Source organism: Protopterus annectens, chromosome 6.part0 (assembly GCF_019279795.1).
Source record: "Protopterus annectens isolate FY-2018-M chromosome 6.part0, PAN1.0, whole genome shotgun sequence".
Lineage (NCBI taxonomy): Eukaryota > Metazoa > Chordata > Ceratodontiformes > Protopteridae > Protopterus > Protopterus annectens.
Genome location: NC_056737.1, coordinates 390,805,806 through 390,825,699, shown reverse-complemented (window position 1 = coordinate 390,825,699; position 19,894 = coordinate 390,805,806). Strand labels below are relative to the sequence as shown.

At 45.7% G+C, this 19,894-nt stretch overlaps 1 protein-coding gene across 7 annotated transcripts in view; it reads left to right on the top strand.

The window, feature by feature from the left end:
* RALGAPA1 (Ral GTPase activating protein catalytic subunit alpha 1) overlaps window positions 1-19,894 on the top strand; it is a 5,382,632-nt gene that overhangs the window by 878,185 nt on the left and 4,484,553 nt on the right. For all 7 annotated transcript variants that reach the window (XM_044074134.1, XM_044074135.1, XM_044074129.1 and 4 more), the window contains exon 6: window positions 5,243-5,420. In XM_044074134.1, the coding sequence (XP_043930069.1) occupies window positions 5,243-5,420 (178 nt within the window). The remainder of the gene's footprint in view (window positions 1-5,242; window positions 5,421-19,894) is intronic.

Below are 19,894 nucleotides of genomic sequence, written 5' to 3'. Positions count from 1 at the left end.
GATATCTGAATTTCAGGCCCTTATGGCAGGCGAGCTTTTCATCATCTTTCATGCGGACAGGGTGTCACTCGGGACCAATCCATCCTTCATGCCCAAGGTGGTATCCAGTGTGGCTGTTGATCAGTCCATTCATTTGCCAACCTTCTTTCCCAATCCACAGAAAAAGGGAAACGGATTCTACATTCCTTGGATGTGCACAGACAACTTATATTCTACTTGGACAGGACTAAACCTTGAAGAAAATCTGAACAACTGCTGGTAGCATTTGCTGCAGGGGCAGAGGGGGAAGGCTGTTTCAAAACAAACCATTTCTAAATGGATAAGCCATTGCATTCATTTCTGCTGTAAGCATCATGGAAAACCTATCCCCCAGGGGATCAGACCTCACTCTACCAGGGCTGCATCTACTTCTGCAGCTTTTCTCAGAGGTGTTCTTGTCAGGGACATCCTAGAAGCTGTTACCTGGAGTTCTGTACATACTTTCACCAAGTATTATCATTTGCCAATTTTTCTCTAAATCCAGAGCTAGCTTCACCACTGCTGTGTTGCAGGGCCTTTTAGCTGGCCCTAATGCTATATGAACTCTTCCTCCCAACCATAGCTTTGGGAATCTACCCAAATGTAATGACTGCAACAGTGAAACACGAAGAACATAGTACAGTTGTGTACACTTAACATAACTGTAGATGTTCGAGTGTATTCACTGTTGCAGTCCTGGTTACCCTCCCTCCAGCCACCAAACTTCTTCTGGCTATACCTCTACTTTCCTTTACTATGCTTAAAAGCCTTTTTGTTATATTTGCTTTTTATTGGAGGTATGCCTTTGTGTTTTTATGTTTGCTCCCCATTAGGGGGGCACCTGACATCTGGGGCAAGAAAACTGATGTAATGGCATCGGCTGCATGTTTTATACCCCTAACGACCTGATGTCATGGAAGCAGGGACAGCAACCGATGCAGGACCCAAGACTTTGTTAATCAGGCCAACTGAGGGCAACCTGCAAACAGATTACACAAATGTAATGACTGCAACAGTGAATGCACTCGAACATCTACATTTATGGTAAGTGTACACAACTGTACTTTCTTGCATTGACCACTGAGTGGAAAATAGCCACTGGAGAATTCTTCTGTACAGACGTGCTAGGGGGATCAAGGTTATTGCTGCTGCCTTGGTCCCCAAGACTCTTAGAACTGACCTTGCTTGCACTTTTTTCTTGGGAGGGTCATTCCAAGATCTGATGCTGAAGAATTCTTACCCTTTCTGGAGGAAATTTGGCCATCAGTAGTGTTGTATCTAGTTCTGCTCCTATAAAAAAGATACGCTGAGATGGCAGCAAGGCAGATTTTTCTTAGTTTATTGTGATCCCTAAGTGAGAGCAGAGCTGCAAGGTGGTGATTTTCGCTTGTGTTAGTAGATGCTTGGTGGTGGTGGTTAGGAGCCAGTCATCTAGATATGGAAACACACTAGGCGTCTCAAGTGAGCCATGATTAATGCCATACACTTGGTGAACCCCCTGGGTGCTGTAGTGAGGCCAAAGGGCAGAGCTCGAAACTGGTAGTAGTTGGCTTCCAGCTGAAAGCACAGTTGTCTCCTGAATCGCCTGTCCATTTTTATATAGTAGTACGCATACTGGAGGTCTGTCCAGCACATCCAATTGTCTTGTCCCAGAAACGGGAGTATAGACTGCAGTGTCACCATCCAGAACTTTTATTTTTTACAGATTTGTTTAGGTTGCTGAGATCCAGAATTGGCCTCCAGTCCCCGTTTTTTTTTTTTTTTTTTGAACTAAAAACTTTGAGAACGTTTCTAACCCTGTTTGGTCTGCGAGGACTATTTGGAGGACTCTCTGTCTAGCAACTTTTGAATTTCTAGAGTTGCCTGTTCCCTTTGACTGGGTGAAATATCCGGAATATTTTTTTATGCTGGGGGGGGGGGGTATGGAGTAATCTCTAGATATGATGCTTTGTAACCACTTGTCTTTTGGTATTGTCAGCCAGGCTTTTTGGTACAAAGATAAGTGGCCCCTCGACTGCCTCCAGAGATAGACAGGCAGGCCTCCCTTCAGGACAGCTGAAAGGCCTTACCAAAGAAGGATTCCCAGTCCCCCTGATTCTGCAGGACCCTTCTGCCATGATGTCGGTGTCTTCCGTTACCACTTCCCCTGCTGCCCCTGGGGGGAAGAATCACCACGCGTGTCCTGAAAAGCGCTCTGGGATTTTCGAAACCGCATCTTCCCACTACCTTTCTGACCTTTAGGGTAAGGTCTGGTAGGTAGGGAAAAATGGACTCCTACGGCAGAGTATGTCTTTTCTTCTTGTTCACACTTGGTTAGTTTGTCCTTCATTTTAGGCCCGAACAGGGATGAACCATCAAACGGGGCTTTCACAAAGAAAGATTTAAAGGGCTTTACAGTGTCACACAAGCTCATCCAGGAACCTCTTTTTAGGGAAATCCCTGATCCCACTGCTCTGCTCGCTCCATCCACTGCGTAAGAAATCAGTCTCATGGAGGAGTTGCCCACTGAATTTAAGGTAGAGAGCTGAGAGGAAACTTTCTCTGGCACCCCTTCAGCTACTGAACCTTGGAGGGCATCTCCTAGCTCTTTCAGGAGATCTCTCTGCAATCTGGTGAAATGAGTCAGGTAATTCACCGACTTGAGCAAATGACCCTGAAGAAAAAATGCGCTTTCCATATCTGTCCTTGTTCGGTGGAGGGACAGAAGAAAATGTCTCTAAGAGTTTCCTTCTTGCTGGCTGCTGCCACCACCACAGCATCTCCTGGAACTCCCTTAGTCAGAAAATTTTTGCCCAATGGAGAAGTAATAAACTTGTTTGGCCTCCGAGGAAATGGTTCCACAGAATATGGAGACTCCTATGCCTTTCGAGAAACTAAATCCATGAGTTCGTTGAAAGGCGGAAACACCCAAGTGGAGGAAGGGTGAGATCCAAAAACCTTCAAGTAGACAGACTTCTCCGCTGAAGGGTTGGTGGACTTCCAGCCACCTCTCTAAGTATTTCCAAGATGTCTCCAAAGGAAGCCTCATTAGGAGGTGACCGTGGGGACCCTTTGGCTTCATCGAGGTCCATATCCGAAGTGACAGACTTCTCTCGGGAGTCTAAATGCTTTCCCTTGCATACCCTCTTCTGAGGGGTACTCCAGAGAGGTTTCAGAGGAGAGGGAGGCATTCAGTGGGACATCCAAGGCTTAGGATGTCAGTTTCCCTGTGGATGCAAGGGTATAGATACAGACACCGGTGTGTTTGGGTGAAGAGTATCCAGACCTGAGAGAGGAGCTGCCTGTGGCGACAGCACTCTCATCATCTCAAAAGCCCCCCGCCCTTGATCCGAGGAAACTCCTGGTTCCAAAGAACCAGAGGGAATCCCCGGAACCAAGGGGGACTGCACTGAGGCTCAGGGTAGGAGCCAGGCTCACCCAAGCTGATGCCCTGAGAGGCAAGTTGAGATCAGATGAGTGTATGATCAGATTCCCCTCCCTGGACTTGACTGGAGAGCGTCGGCTCCTACGCTCCTCGAGTTAGGATGGGACCTGAGGACATCGGAGCAATATTTGGATCCGAAGATCCTGTGATTGGTCTCTGTTCCGACGGTTCCACTATGATCATTTCCAGAAATTTTGGCTCCAAGGTCCGAGATCAGAGGAGGAGTCAATGTCGGAAGGGTGGATTTAGTCGGGTCCGAAGCCCTCTGGGTTGGATCCGATAATCTGGCAAGCGCCGGTGTCCTTAACAGCTTCTGCACCACATGATCCACAGTCATCGGACAGGCTCCAGGAAGATCGAGTCGAGGGGACAGGATATTTGCAGGGCAGTAGCAGTGGTGATCTGAGAATGGTGAGCAATGGTGGGACTCCACTGGCACTGAAACTGAAGGAGCCGAGTTAGTAGGCCTCTCAAATCAGACAGCCTTTGGATCCGGAGTTGAAACCTTTGGTAATTTTTTGGAAGGCCCCAAAGGAACACTTGAAGAGCAGCTTTTCCCTGAATTGTCTGACTTTGAAGAAAGGGATTGGCCAGACTTTGAAGAACCCTGACCTTCTTGGATTGCTTCAGTGAAGGGGGTTTTCAACAGGCCTCTTAGAATCTGTTTATTTTTTCTTTCTAAAGCTCTGTGACTAAAAGAATGACAAATGGCATGGGACTCTTGGAGATGAACTGTTCCTAGGCGGTACACACAAATGGCATGCCTATCAGTAATAGATATTTTTTTGTCCACATTCAGTGCATTTTTTAAACCCAGAGGGTTTAGCATCCTTGGAATCTTTAGAAGACATTGTACCAATCAGCAACAATAAGAAAAAAAACAACTAACAACTAGACTGTGTATATACTACTATTTTTTTTTTTTTTTTTTTTTTTTAAGAATAGCAATAGTAACAATAACAGTAGCAATAATAAGTAAGATAGACATTCATTCCAGTTCTTCCAGATATTTCCTGTATAATACAGTTCTTAGAGGTTTTTTCCGGTCATAAGCTCTTTTAATGTAGTTGTGATGAATGGAGTTATGCTTGGCTAAATGCATTGTTCTGATGTGTCATTGAAGTCTGTACATGCACTAGCAAAGTGCACATGTATCCTCCAGTCACAAGGCTTTAAAGAAAATAAACACATTATGGATGTTAAATAATCCCACCTAAAGATCCATGCATTGGGGGGGGGGTCCTGTTGTAAATCAGCTGATAAAATTAGAAATGCGTCTCTTACAGTTTTATTTAGTAACTGATGCCATAAAATGGGGGTGAGGGTTAGGGCAGCAGAATGTTGTATATAATTTTCTGGTAGCTACAGGTTGAAACAGTTTCTGAATGGAACATTTGAACATGTACTTCTCACATTAATGTCTGCAGCTGAGTAATCAGGTTGTTTTTCATGTGCATTCAGAATTGATTAGGAAATGCTGTAGTTTCTAATATGTTTGTAGATATGTTGAAACATTTAAACAGAAAGTTTATTTTTCATGCCCCTGAGTCTGTGTCTGTATGTGTGTAGGCATATACGTATTTAGCAGAAAATTTATTTTGAACATTTGATCCAAGTTTTGTAGCTGGCCTTAAAACTACAGGAAAACATTAGATTGATTAAGTTTTGTTTATGGTAACTTTGATTTATGTCTGGACTGTTAAAAGAAATCTTCAGAAGTCTAAAAAAATGTTTGTGGACCTATTTAGCCTTCAGTGTGAATTTTATAGTTGTCCTTAAAAATACAAACTGTATTCCTAGATTCGTCGAGAAGGAGTCCGTCTTTTTCTGTTATGGATGCAAGCACTCCAGAATAACTGCAGTAGGGAACAGCTGTGGATGTTTGCCAGCATCATTCCTGGATTCCCACCTCCACATTCTGAATTTGGACCTCGAACACTAGACAGTCTCATTAACCCTCCTCTCAACCTACAAGAAAGTAAGGGAGTCATTAAATAGGATTGTTTTATTTATTTATTTGTTTATTTATTATTAGGTGGCTTGGATTTATGTCTGGACTGCTAATAAGTCTTTAAAAATGTAAAAAAAAATTGTGGGATTATGTGATAAAGAATATTTCTGACTTATTTTTATGGTTCAGTAATCAAGTTTGAAGTGTGTACAAGGGAGGGGGAAAACTGTTTCATAAGTGCACCACGTACTTTCTAGAATTCATACCATTAATTTAAATATGTCCTTCATTAAGCCGGATGCCTTGTAGCAAAATTCCTTTTCTTGCGATGGAAAAGATTTGTTGCATATTGCAAAATAGATGAAAATTGGTGAGTTAACCTTACCACTGGCTTATCACTACATTTGGTTGTCACATGCTTTAAATTCTGATATTTTGCTCTTTTTCCATTAACTGTAGGATTTATCTAAATGACTTGTGTTTCTATATTCAGGGTAACTTGTTTCCATGATCCATAGGGACATCACACATTTGATATGTATTATTTTTTTTGTGTAGTGTGTGTAAGTGTATGTATGTGTTTGTGGGTGTGTGTGTGCGCGCACGTGTGCATGTGTTGTGTGAGAGAGAGAGAGATCTGTAATGTAACAGAAGTATGCTGATGTTCCTCGTGTTTCACTGATGTTCATCGTGTTTCACTGTTGCAGTCATGACTGTAGGGTTCTCCCCTGCCAGCAGGCAGTCCTCGGTCGGCCAGAATCCCAAAGTCTGGGTCCGGCTGTTCAGCCATGCTCCCTGACGTCAGAGCGCCAGGAGTACAAAGCTGACAGCCGACGCCATGTTCCCCAGTCTTTCTTGCCGTGCGGTGATAGCAGTTCGCAAGTGCCGGTCGGCTGACTCCTGATGATCTTTTCTGAACAAACTTCAGTCCGAAGACTTTCTTCTCCTACTCAAAGCTAGGTACCTTGTTGGGGAAACTTTTTTCGTGCTCCAGTCCGATGTCAGAAAAAGTTAATAATTGTATTTCATGTGGGAAGCAAATACCTCATAAGGATTTTCATTCTTACTGTATTCCTTGCTTAGGCCCTGACCACAACATAGCTAGTTGTCAGTTTTGTGCTAGATTCAATCAACGTACAATTAAACGAAGGTACGATTTTGCATTTCATTACTTCGGTAGGCGTTTTAATTACAAAGTGTCGTCTGATATGGTTCCGGCTACCGGAGTTCACAAACGACTCAAGGACAAAGACAGGCCTCCGAGGTCCAAATCTGACTATATCGTACAAGCAGAGCCAGCTTCAGGTTCCGCCGTCGTCAGTGAGGTGCTTTTGCAGCCCCTGTCATCGGCCATTTCGGAACCGATGGCCGAAACGGACTCCCACGAGGAGCCAACTAGGCCTTTGAATATTTCTGTTGCAGGACCTTCGGACAATGCTCCTTCGGATGGGTCCGGAGCCGCTGTGCAGGTACCGGCTTCCGAAGGGGTTTTCAGGCCTACTCAGCTTCTAATAAAGGCAGAGCCAAAGACAAAGGCAAAGACTCCTTCCAAATCAAAGACTGCAACACAGGCCTCTTCTGATCCGGCTCCCAAGTCACAGAAACAGTTACTTGAGATGGCGGAGGACTTACTATGATTAGGGGTTCACATCCCCCTCCAGATAAAAGGCCAATGCAGGAAGTTTATTATGACTCCTCTGATCAGGCTTCTGTTTCTTCAGTTTCTTCTTCTGACCAGGAATATTCTTTCCCTCCTTATGAGGATTCTGATGCTGAGGAATCCATTCCTTCAGCTTCTCCCCCTGAGGATTTCTCTTTTGGGGAAACTTTGCATGAAATGAGGGAACATTTCCACTGGGAAGGACAGGAGTATTCGGAATCTAAGAAAAGACTAAGGGATTTTCTTCTTCTTCCCCAACATAGACCCCTGGCTATTCCTCCTATTTTGGATATTGTGGATGATGCTTTTTCGGAGGCTAACTTAACCCCTGACTCTCTTCCTCTTGCTCCTGTTAAGCCTGACAGATACTACAGGGTTCCTGATTCCCACCAGTTTTTATACAAGAACCCTACTGCTGACCCTGAAACCATTTCTCAGGGTCCTAAGGGAGTTAAGGCCGCTTCTGCTAAAAACTCCATTTCCACTGAGAAGGATTCCAGATCTTTAGAAAGATGGGGCAAAAAAGTGTACACTTCTGCTACTTTATCTATTAGGGCTTTAAACTGTCAGTTTCATATGCTGAAATACCAGCAATTTTTCCTGTCTGTTTTAAAACAAAAGCTAACTTCCATTTCCGCCTGTGCAGATAAGGAATTACATGACTTAATGCATGCCACTGAACAAGTTGGGAAGCATGGTTTACACTGTGGATTTGATGCCTTGGAGGCTTCTTGTAGGGCTGCTGCCTCTGGCACAGCAATTAGAAGGCATGCATGGTCAAAGGAACAAAATTTGCCAGATCAAATAAAAGCTAAATTATTAGATGCTCCTGTTCAGCATAATGTTTTGTTTGGATCTAAAGCTGAAGAGGTGATTAAAAAGATGGAGGACAAGGCAAAATCCATGCAAACAGTTAAAGATTTCGTACAAGTACAGCCACCCAGAATTAGCAGGAATTGGCCTACAAAAAATTGGTCTTTTCCCAATTCAGACAGGCCTCAGAGGGGTAGATACAGACGCTCCCGAGGAAGGCCTCAAACACAAGCCTCCTATAGACCAAGACAGTGGACTGCTTTCACCCCTAGGGGAGGAGAGGACAGGTCGCAAGCTCATAGGAAACAGACTCAATGACTCCCTCTGTTGGGCTGCAGGAACTTCTTGCCTGGAAGCCCCTCTCGGAGGAAAACTTTCTCTTTCACCTAAATTGGACTCAGTGGGTTCTGGATGTGGTTTCAAGAGGTTACAAATTCCATTTTCATACCCTACCAATGCCAAGCGGATGGCCAGATCTTCCAAAACATCAATGGACAGAGGCCTTAAACCAGGTGGAAGCTCTTTTGGCTATGAAAGCCATAGAACTAGTTCCACTTTCAGAGATGGGACAAGGTTTTTACTCAAGGCTCTTTCTAGTCCCCAGGAAGCAAAATTCATGGAGACCCATTCTGGATCTGTCAAGTCTTGAACACATTTCTAGAGATACCAAAATTCAAGATGCTTACTCTACAGCAGCTACTTCCAATGCTGACCAAAAATGCATGGATGGTAACTTTGGATTTAAAGGAGGCATATTTACACATTCCTATCAGGCAGGAACGCAGAAAATACCCCAGGTTCAAGGCCGGATCGAGGCACTTTCAATTCTCTGCGCTGCCCTTTGGATTGTGTACTGCGCCCAGGGTCTTCACCAAATGCCTGGCTCCAGTAGTAGCTTATTGCAGACTCAAGGGAATTCAAATTTACCCTCATCTGGACGACTGTCTTATTCAGGCAGACAGCAAGGAGGTCTTATTCCAGCATCTACAGTTTGTTCAGAATCTTCTCAAGTTCCTGGGATTCACTGTAAACATGAAAAAGTCAAATTTGACACCCTCACAACAGATAATTTTTCTGGGCGCTTCTCTAAACACAACCCAGATGGCATTTCTGACAAAAGAAAAACAGTTACAGCTGGCTTCAACTTTCAAAACCATGGCAACTTTAACTCCGCTATCTGCAAGGAGATTCCTGCAGGCTTTGGGTTACATGGCCTCCTGCATCCTTCTCGTACCATATGCAAGACTACATATGAGGAAAATACAGTGGTACCTAAAAAGTGTATGGTCTCAGCATTGCCACAGTTTAGACATACTGATCTCCGTCCTGCCTTGTCTTCAAAAGGAATTCCTTTGGTGGTCCAAGGCATGTATCTAAACAAAGGAAAACCCTTCTGTCTGCCTCCTGCCACTCAGATGCTAACCACGGATGCCTCAGATTATGCATGGGGAGCCCATTTTCAGGGCAACTGTCTGCAGGGCCTTTGGACAAAGGATCAGAAGCACCTGCATATCAATTTAAAGGAAATGTTAGCCGTTCAGAAAGCTCTATTGGCCTTCAGGAATCATCTACAACCAGGACAACTACTGATACGGACAGACAACACCACAGTTATGTGGTACATAAACAAGCAAGGGGGATCTCATTCCTACCCCATTTGCAGACTAGCCATGGATCTGTTGAACACAGCTCTAGCTTGCAATCTGGACCTTCAAGCTCAGTTTGTACCAGGGAAGCAAAACTTCCTGGCAGACAGTCTGAGCAGAAACCTTTCGGACCCACATGAGTGGATGCTGGACACCGAAATATTCAGGATGATAACAGCAGTCTGGGGATGTCCTCACATAGACCTCTTTGCATCCCACCTCAATCATCAACTACAGATTTTTTGCACCAGGACTTTCCACGAACAAGCTTGGAAAGTGGATGCACTATCATTCAGTTGGAGAAACCTCTCGGGATATGCCTTTCCGCCTCTTCCTCTTCTTCCACGGGTATTATTAAAGGTCAAACAGGACAAGTCCAAGATGATGATCTTGCTGGCCCCAAATTGGCCTCGACAGTTTTGGTACCCAACCCTGAAAAACCTATGTCTGGAGCCCCCTTGGGTTTTACCACAGACTCCGAACCTTCTGTAACAACACCAGGGTCAGGTTCTACACTCCCATGTCAGAACTCTCAGCCTGGCGGCCTGGTTAATCCAGGGTCTTTGATTCATTCTCTCCTACCCAAGCAGGTTATGGATGTCATTTTAGAAGCCAGACGTCCTAGCACTAGAAAATCTTATGCAGGAAAATGGAAAAGATTTTGTTCCTGGATGCAGGCTCAGGATTCTGATCCTCTTCTTCCTAACATTCCTTTGATTTTACTTTACCTGACAGATCTCTTACATAAGGGTCTCTCTTTCTCTTCCATTAAGATACATGCCTCTGCTATTTCTGCTCATTACAATACAGACCCCTCCAATCTTTTCCCACCAGCTCATGAGACAGTTTCTCAGAGGAGCTAAGAACTTAAGACCTCCTAGATCTCCTCCCATTCCTGCTTGGGATCTCAACTATGTTTTGGAAAAGCTCACCTTACCTCCTTTTGAGCCTGCTGCCTCTTCTGACAAGTTTTTATCTTGGAAAACAGCCATTCTGTTAGCTCTGACCTCTGCCAGGAGAGTTTCAGAGTTGCAAGCTCTTATGGCTGTGGAACCTTATATTATTTTTCATCGAGACAGGGTGTCTTTAAGGACTAATCCTACTTTCATGCCTAAGGTGGTTTCCAAAGTGGCTTTAAATCAAACTATTCACTTGCCAACTTTTTTCCCCACTCCTCAAAATAAAGGGGAAAGGATCTTACATTCCTTGGATGTACACAGACAACTACGTTTTTACCTGGACAGAACCAAGGACATCAGAAAATCAGAGCAATTGTTTGTTTCTTATGCTTCAAGTTCCCAAGGTAAAGCCATTTCAAAACCGACCATTTCTAATTGGATTGCTCATGGAATCAGATTTTGTTACTCACACCATGGAAAGCAAATCCCAGGGAGTATACGGACTCATACCACCAGAGCTGCCTTCCTCAGGTGAGTTTCTACCAAAGACATTTTGGAAGCTGCAACTTGGAGTTCAGTGCATACTTTTCCAAAGCACTACAATCTACCTCTCTACTCTAAGTCTAGGGCAGGCTTTGCTTCTGCAGTCTTGCAGGGCCTTTTAGCCGCCCCTTCTACTTTATGACCACCTCCCTTTCTTTCTGCTTTGGGATTCTACCCTACAGTCATGACTGCAACAGTGAAACACGATGAACATAGTACAGTTGTGTACACTTACCATAAATGTAGATGCTCGAGTGTCTTCACTGTTGCAGTCTGGGTTTCCCCCCCTCCTGTCCCCTCTTATTTTTACTTTTGTGTGGTTCCTTTTTTCACCATTCTTCTGAGGTGTATTTGCAAAGGATATATGGGACTTTACTCATTTTGGGACTCCTGACATCTGGGGCAAGAAAAACTGGAGAATATGGCGTCGGCTGTCAGCTTTGTACTCCTGGCGCTCTGACGTCAGGGAGCATGGCTGAACAGCCGACGTCGGACCCAGACTTTGGGATTCTGGCCGACCGAGGACTGCCTGCCGGCAGGGGAGAACCCTACAGTCATGGCTGCAACAGTGAAGGCACTCGAACACAACTGTACTTTGCAGTCATTACAATTGGGTTATCCTGCTGGCAGGCTACCCACAGTCGGCCTGAATTCCAAAGTCCTGGTCCGGTGTCTGTTGCTGTCGCCTCCTCCCTGACGTCAGTGCGCCAGGGGTATAAAAGATGCAGCCAATGCCATTTTCTTCAGTCTTTCTTGCCGCGCGGTGCCCGAAGCAAAAGCAGTTCGCAAGTGCCGGTCGGCCGACTCCTGAGATTTTCAACTTCAAATTTCAGATCCGAAGTCTTCATTAAAGCTAAGTACCCCGTTGGGAAAACTTTTTTCTTGCTTCAGACCGATGTCAGAAAAAGTTAATAATTGTGTTTCTTGTGGGAAGCAAATACCTCATAAGGATTTTTCATTCTTACTGTATTCCTTGCCTAGGCCCTGACCAAGACATTGCTAGTTGTCGGTTTTGTGCTAGATTTAACCAATGCACTATTAAGCGTCGGTACGATTTTGCTTTTCATTATTTTGGAAGAAGATTTAATTATATTATGCCGTTGGAACAGCCGACTACCGGAGTTTATAAAAAGTGCAAAGAAAAGGACAGGCATCCGAGGTCCAAAACTGATGACGAGGCTTCTGCTAGGCCAGTCACCGGTTCTCAGTGAGGCGCTTTCACAGCCCCTGACGCCCGCTACCTCAGAGACACAGGCCGCTTCCAACTCCCACGTGGAGCCGACTAGGCCGCTGGAAACTCAAGGTATTGGACCCTCGGAAACTATACCCTCAGATGGGTCCGGAGCCGTTGGGCAGGCATCGGCTTCTGGGGTTGTTTTCAGGCCTACACAGTTATATGTGAAATCGACTTCATCTTCAAAGGCAAAAACTAAAGCACCTTTAAAGACAAAGAAACAAGTACAACATTCCCCTGGACAGGCCTCCACGCCTAAAAAGCAGATGCTTAAAATGGCCGAAGACCTAATTACTTTGATCAGGGGTTCCCATCCCCCTCCTGATAAGAGGCCTAGGCAAGAGACAGAATATGAATCTTCAGATCAGGTTTCCATTTCCTCTGATTCCTCTTCTGAACAGGAATATTCTCTTCCTCCCTGTGAGGATTCTGATGCTGAAGAATCCATCCCTTCAGCCTCTCCTCCTGAGTATTATTCTTTTGGGGAGACCCTGCATACTCTGAGGGAGTACTTCCACTGGGAGAGCCAAGATTACTCGGAATCTAAGAAAAGGCTCAGAGACTTCCTTTTACTACCTCAGCACAGGCCCCTTGCTATCTCTCCTGTTTTAGACATTGTAGATGATGTTTTTTCAGAGTCCGGTCTGTCTCCTGACTCTTTACATCCAACTCCTGTTAAGCCAGACAGATACTACAGGGTTCCTGATTCACATAAATTTCTTTATAAAAACCTTGCTGCTGACCCAGAAATTATCTCTTAGGTTCCAAAGGGGTCAAGGCTTCCACTGCAAAAAACCCTCTCCCCTCTGACAGGGATTAAAGGGCCCTGGACAGATGAGGGAAAAAGATCTACACTTCCACTACCTTGACCGTAAGGGCCTTAAATTGTCAGTTTCATATGCTTAAATATCAGCAATACCTTATGTCACTGCTTAAACAGAAAATGTTGACAAATTCTGAATGTGCAGAAAACAAAGAAATGCAGGATTTATTGCATGCAGCTGAGCAAGTGGGAAAACATACTTTGCAATGTGGTTTTGATTCTCTGGAGGCCTCCTGCAGGGCCGCTGTTACAGTTTCTGTCATTAGGAGGCATGCTTGGTTAAAGGAACAGAATCTGCCTGATCATGTTAAAGCAAAATTATTAGATGCTCCATTACAGCATGATACCTTGTTTGGTGTTAAAGCAGAAGAGGTGTTGAAGAAAATGGAGGACAAAGCTAAATCTATGCAAAAGTCAAGGATTTCTTACAGGTACAGCCTCCCAGGTTTAGCAGGAACTGGCCAACAAAGAATTGGTCCTTTCCAGTGTCAGACCACAAAGAGGCAGATACAGACATCCCAGAGGCAGATCCCAGCCCCAAGGCTCATACAGGTCTAAACAACGGGGTGCTTCTACCTCCAAAAGCGGAGAGGATAAATCACAGCATTCTGGCAGCTCCTTTGGGGGGAAAACTAGCACTTTTTTCACAAAATTGGCACATGATCACCCAGGACAAATGGGTCTTGAATATAGTGTCACAAGGCTACAGGTTCCACTTTCACACCCTGCCAAGGGCAAATGGTATGCCATACCTGCCACACAATCAATGGGCAGAGGCACAAAAACAAGTTTCATCCCTCATGGACATGAGGGCCATTCAGCAAGTACCACAACAAGAGCAGGGACTAGGATTTTACTCAAGACTGTTCTTGGTGCCCAGAAAGGACAAAGCCTGGAGATCAATACTGGACCTGTCTACTCTAAACAAATTTCTGGATATTCCAAAATTCAAAATGTTGACTCTGCAGCAGCTTCTGCCCATGCTGGGCAAAAAGGCTTGGCTTGTGACTTTAGACCTAAAAGAGGCATACCTTCATGTCTCAGTCAGACAGTCGTGAAGAAGATACCTCAGATGTATAGCTGGCTCGATGCACTACCAATTCTCTGCACTGCCCTTTGGCTTATCTACTGTGCCCAGGGTCTTCACAAAATGCCTGGCACCAGTAATTGCTTTTTGCAGACAGAGAAATCCAAATTTATCCTTACTTGGACGACTACCTTATTCAAGCAAAGAACAAAGACATTCTACTACAGCAGCTGGCGTTTGTAAAAAGATTACTAACATGCCTAGGGTACACAGTAAACGAAAATAAATCAAAACTTGTAGCCTCTGAAGAGATAATATTCCTGGGTGCAATCTTAAATACAACTGCCCAGATGGCTTATCTCACGTCAGACAGGCAACTGACTACTTATTTCAAAATGTTGGCAACAAAGACCCAGTTATCTGCAAGACAAGTTCTGCAGGCTTTGGGCTTCATGGCATCCTGCATTCTGCTAATTCCATATGCAAGACTGCATATGAGGAAACTACAGTGGTACCTAAAAAGTGTTTGGACTCAACATTGCCACAGCCTGGAAACAAAAATTACCCTCATTCCCTGTCTGCAGCAGGAGTTTCGATGGTGGGCAAAGGCCTGTCACCACAACAAGGGACAGCCATTCACTTTACCCACAGCCAGGCAGACGTTAACAACAGATGCATCAGATTATGCCTGGGGGGCCCATATGGCAGGAAGATGTATTCAGGGCACATGGTCCACAAGCCAAATGCATCTACATAGCAATCAAAAAGAGATGCTAGCTGTTCAGAATGCCCTGACTGCCTTCAAGGATCTACTTCGTCCAGGACAACTATTGATAAAGACGGACAATACTACAGTGATGTGGTACATAAACAAGCAGGGAGGAACACATTCCTACCCCCTCTGCAGACTAGCCATGACTTTGTGGGACACAGCATTGGCTTACCAAGTACATCAGCAAGCACAATTCCTGCCAGGAAAGATAAATACTCTGGCAGACGAACTAAGCAGAAACCTACTGGATCCCCACAAGTGGAAATTGGATCCACAAGTCTTCAGCATGATAACAAGGAACTGGGGATGCCCGGACATAGACCTATTTGCCTCTCCTCACAACTGCCAACTACAGAGATTCTGCACAAGGACTTATCACAAGCAAGCATGGAAAGTGGATGCTCTATCTTTCAGCTGGAAGCACTTAAAAGTATATGCCTTTCCTCCACTGCCTCTCCTCCCCAAGGTACTCCTAAAAGTCAGACAAGAGAAGCCAAAAATGATACTGATTGCCCCAGACTGGCCCCGCCAGCACTGGTACCCAATCCTAAAGAACTTGTCTCAATGCCTAGCCTGGACATTACCTCAAATTCCTCACTTATTGAACCAACAAAACAGTCAGATCCTTCACAGCCAACTCAAGACCTTAAATCTGGCTGCATGGCGGATAAAGTAGCCATTCAAAACACACCTCTCTCTAAAGTGGTGATGGATGTTATTTTGGAGGCCAAGAGGCCTAGCACCAGAAAATCATATGCCGGAAAATGGAAGAGATTCTGTGCTTGGAACCAGGCACAAGGAATTGACACAATTGTACCAAATATTCCTCAGATTTTGCAATACTTAACCGAGATGCTGGACAAAGGCCTTTCCTTTTCATCAATTAAGATTCATGCCTCTGCCATTTCAGCTCATTGCAATACAGAACCACCTAATGTTAAGTTGTCAATCTCGCCTTCATTCTTGCTGGATGGGTTCGGAGCCGAACCTCGGCTCCGACTCGGCCTATACTAAAGCTCGAGAACTAATTTTACCGGCTCGAGGCAACCCTATATCCCATGATGCTAGGCGGTAACTACCCAGATCTCGTTTGCCGCTTTCGCTAGCGAGGTGCTCTTTTTACCGGCTCACAGGTTAGTGACTAAATTTAAGAAAAATTCTAGTTTTTCTACTTAGTTTTTCCATTATATTGTCTAAATAGGCTAGTTTTACTGTTATCTCAAATTTTAGTTCCTATTTTTATCCCTCCACCCTAGGTTAGGCCTTAGGCCCTTCCGTTTTTTCTTAAGTTCCCTCACAGGGATTCTTAGCTGTGTGTGTGTGCCTTTAGTATCCCTGTCTGTTTGAGTGAGTGTGTGTGTGTGTGTGTGTGTGTGTCTAACTTTAGAATCTTGTTTTTCTTTTCGACAGCAATATGTCGAAAGAGACAAAGGTCTCAGGCTTCAAGAAGCGTGACTCGTGCTGTCAGAAGATGTCGCTGACAAGACGGTCACACTTCTTGTGTTTATTGCCTGGGACCCCTGCACCCGCAGGACTCTTGTTCTGTGTGCCATGCATTCAGCCCAAGAGTCCTGCAGGAGCGCAGGAATAAGTTGATCTTGAGGGGCTTGTTAAAGCCCGAAGGTTCCCTGGCTAAGTCCGTGCGGGGGAAGCCTTCGAAGCCATCCAAACCGTCGGCTCCGTGCTCTAAGCCTTCGGATGGTGGCTCACCTTCTGCGACACGATCGGCTTCGGCTGGAGCCGATATGTCTGTATCGCAGCTTCCTGCATCGGCTCCGGCCGGAGCCGATGCCTCTAAGACTCAATCTTCACAGTCTGCTCCGGCTGGAGTCGACGTGTCTATAGCTCCATTGGCTCCACCAATCTCGATGCCCTCCACACGTAAGAGGTCCAGATCTCCATCTCTGGAATCTATCCATTCGGCCCAGAGATCACCTTTACTCTCGGAGCGGAGCCATCGGAGCCGTTCCTCTCTGTCTTCCAGGCTTTCCGACCATGACCTTGAGAGGGTGGTTAGCAGACTGTTAAAGTCTCAGGCACTGGCCCAAATGCTTCACAGCCCGTGTCATCAGACAGCAGCTACATCCATACTACCTACTATTCCTTCTTCGACTCTGCCCCAGTGTTCGGAGCCAGAGCTCGTCGGAGCCGATACCTCCCCCTTCGATCTTGTCCATGGTGCCTTCCTTGGAGGGATCCGGGCGCTTGGACTCTCTTGCCGGCTCCGAGGGGGAGAGTGGCATCGGACCCTTGTCCGACCCCGTTCTCCCTCTCGGCGCGTCGGCGCTGGTGAGTTCGTCCCCAACATCGGCTTCGGGGCCAACCCTGTCGGTGCTGGCTGGGGTTCCTAGTTCTTCGGAGCGGGAGCCCTCTGGCCTGCCTGATAGGGGTGCCTTCGAGGTCATGAGGAGCGTACTGGCCCCAGTGCCTGCTCTACGGTCAGCTCCATCAGCTCCTCCCACTGTAGTGCCTGCTGAGGTCTCTTCCCACTCTCTCTCCCCCAGCCATAGAGATCCAACGCCTCAGGTTTCCCCACTGGGAATATCCTCCTCTTCCGATGATGTTCTTCATCTCACATTGCTGCAGTCCTTACATATGGGTAGTCCGCTGTCCTCGGTCGGCCCGAATACCAAAGTATTAGGCTGACATCGGTCAAGGCGCTTAAAACTGACATCAGGACGTCAGGGTACAAAAGCGCATGACCGACGTCATTTCCTCAGTCTTTTTTGCCGCATGGTCCGATGCAGAAGCAGCGTTGCAAGTGTCGTTCGACGTTCTGAAATTTTTCGAATTCGGAGTTTCAGACCGAATCCAAGTTGGCTAAGTACCCCGTTGGGGAATATTTTGGTTTTTTCTTGCCTCAGTGTTTTACGGATGTCAGAAAAAGTGAATAACTGTATTTCTTGTGGGAAACAGATACCGCATAGGGATTATCATTCTTTGTGTATTCCTTGTTTGGGGCCTGAGCACGACGTTGTTGGGTGTCGCTTTTGTGCTAGGTTCAATAAACGCACTATTAAGCGAAGGTTAGATTGTGCTAGGCTGGTCTTTGGGAAGTGGTGCAATTATAATATGCCGTCGGATTCTCCGGCCGCTTCTCAAGAAGCGCAAAGACAAAGCAGTTAAACCCAGGCAAGATGAGTCGTCCGTTCCGGACGCCGGTTCTTTAGAGGCTTCAGTGGAACCGGTGGTTCTGACGGAGACTTCTCTGGAGTCTCAGGGGGAGACTTTGATTTTGCAGGAGGTGGTCTCTCAGGAGGCAGGTCAGGCTGAAGGGGCTTCTCAAGTTACTGTACTCCCTTCCCTTCCTAGGGTGGGTAGGCCTTCTCCTTCTGTTTCCAAGGCTTCTCCCAGAGGCAGGCCAGTTTTAGCTTCTGTTGGTGTCACTCCTAGTTCAGCAGGGTCTGTGCCTAAGAAGCACATGCTTAAAATGGCAGAAGATTTGATTACTCTGATTAGAGGTTCTTTGCCCCCTCCTGATAAGAGGCCTAGGGTGGAGCCAGAGTTGGGAAGTTTTGAGCAGGCTTGGATGTTTCAGAGTCTTCAGCTGAAGACTTGCAGGAGTACTCTCCTTATTCTGATTCTGATGCAGATGATTCCACTCCTTCTGCTTCTCCTCCAGAGGATTTTTCTTTTCAGAGACACTTCATTCTATGAGGGAACATTTTAAGTGGGAAGGTCAGGACTTCTCTGATTCTAGGAAAAGGCTTAGGAGTTTTGCTGTTACCCCAGCATAGGCCCTTGGCTATACCCCTGTTCTGGATGTTGTGGAAGATGTGTTTGCAGAGGCTTCACTTAATCCTGATTCTCTGCCTCCTGCTCCTGTTAAACCGGATAGGTATTACAGGGTGCCTGAGGCTCATAAATATCTTTATAAGAGTCCTAGGGCGGACCCAGAAACTATTAGTCAGGGACCTAAGGGTGTCAAGGCCTCTGTTGTAAAAAATCCCGTTCCTCTAGATAAAGAAGCCAGAGCTTTGGATAGATGGGGAAAGAAGGTCTATACATCTTCTACCTTGGCTATGAGGGCTTTGAATTGCCAGTTTCATATGTTGAAATATCAAAACTTTCTTCTTTCTCAATTGAAGTCTAAGGTGGATGCTCTGGCGGAAGGCATTGAGTGTAAAGAATTACAAGATTTGGTGCATGTCTCTGAACAGGTGGGTAAGCATTCATTGCAGTGTGGTTTTGATGCTGTGCAGGCCTCGTCTAGGGTGGCTGCCACTGGCTCAGTTCTTCGCAGGCACGCCTGGCTGAAGGATCAAAATTTATCTGACCATGTTAAGACAAGGATTTTGGATGCTCCTTTGCAGTCTGATGTGGTGTTTGGTTCACCTGTGGAGTCAGTCTTGAAGAAAATGGAAGACAAGGCTAAGTCTATGCAGGCTGTTAAAGATTTTTTGCAAGGTCAGCCTCCAAGTTTAGTAGGAATTGGCCTGCTAAGGGGTGGACGTATCCTTCTTATGATTCTCAGTCTAGGGGTAGATCTAGACGTGGTAGGGGCAGAGCTCAGAGTTCTTTCAGGCCTAGAACAGGGAGTTCACCTGCACAATCTTCGGGTGAGGGCAGGGGCCAGTCCTTTCGTAAACAGGCCCAATGACCTACTTTTTCAGCTGCCAGATCCTTCTTGCCTGGCAGCACCTTTGGGAGGAAGGTTAGCACTCTTCAAGGAAAATTGGATGTTGATTACCCAAGACAAATGGGTATTGGATATCATACACCAGGGTTACAAGTTTTATTTCCATACCTTGCCTCCTTTCAAAGGCATGCCGGACGTTCCTCCTCAGCAAAGACTAGAGGCTCGCAAACAAATTTCTCTACTACTTCAAATAGGGGCCATACAACCGGTCCCTCTGCCAGAAGTGGGCCTAGCATTTTATTCTCGCCTGTTTCTAGTACCAAAGAAAGGAAACACGTGGAGACCAATTTTGGATTTATCTATCCTCAACACATATCTGGACATTCCCAAGTTCAAAATGTTGACGTTACAACAGCTTTTACCTCTGCTGGGCAAAGATCACTGGATGGTGACTCTGGATCTCAAGGAGGCTTACCTTCATGTTCCTATCAGGCCCGGTTGCAGG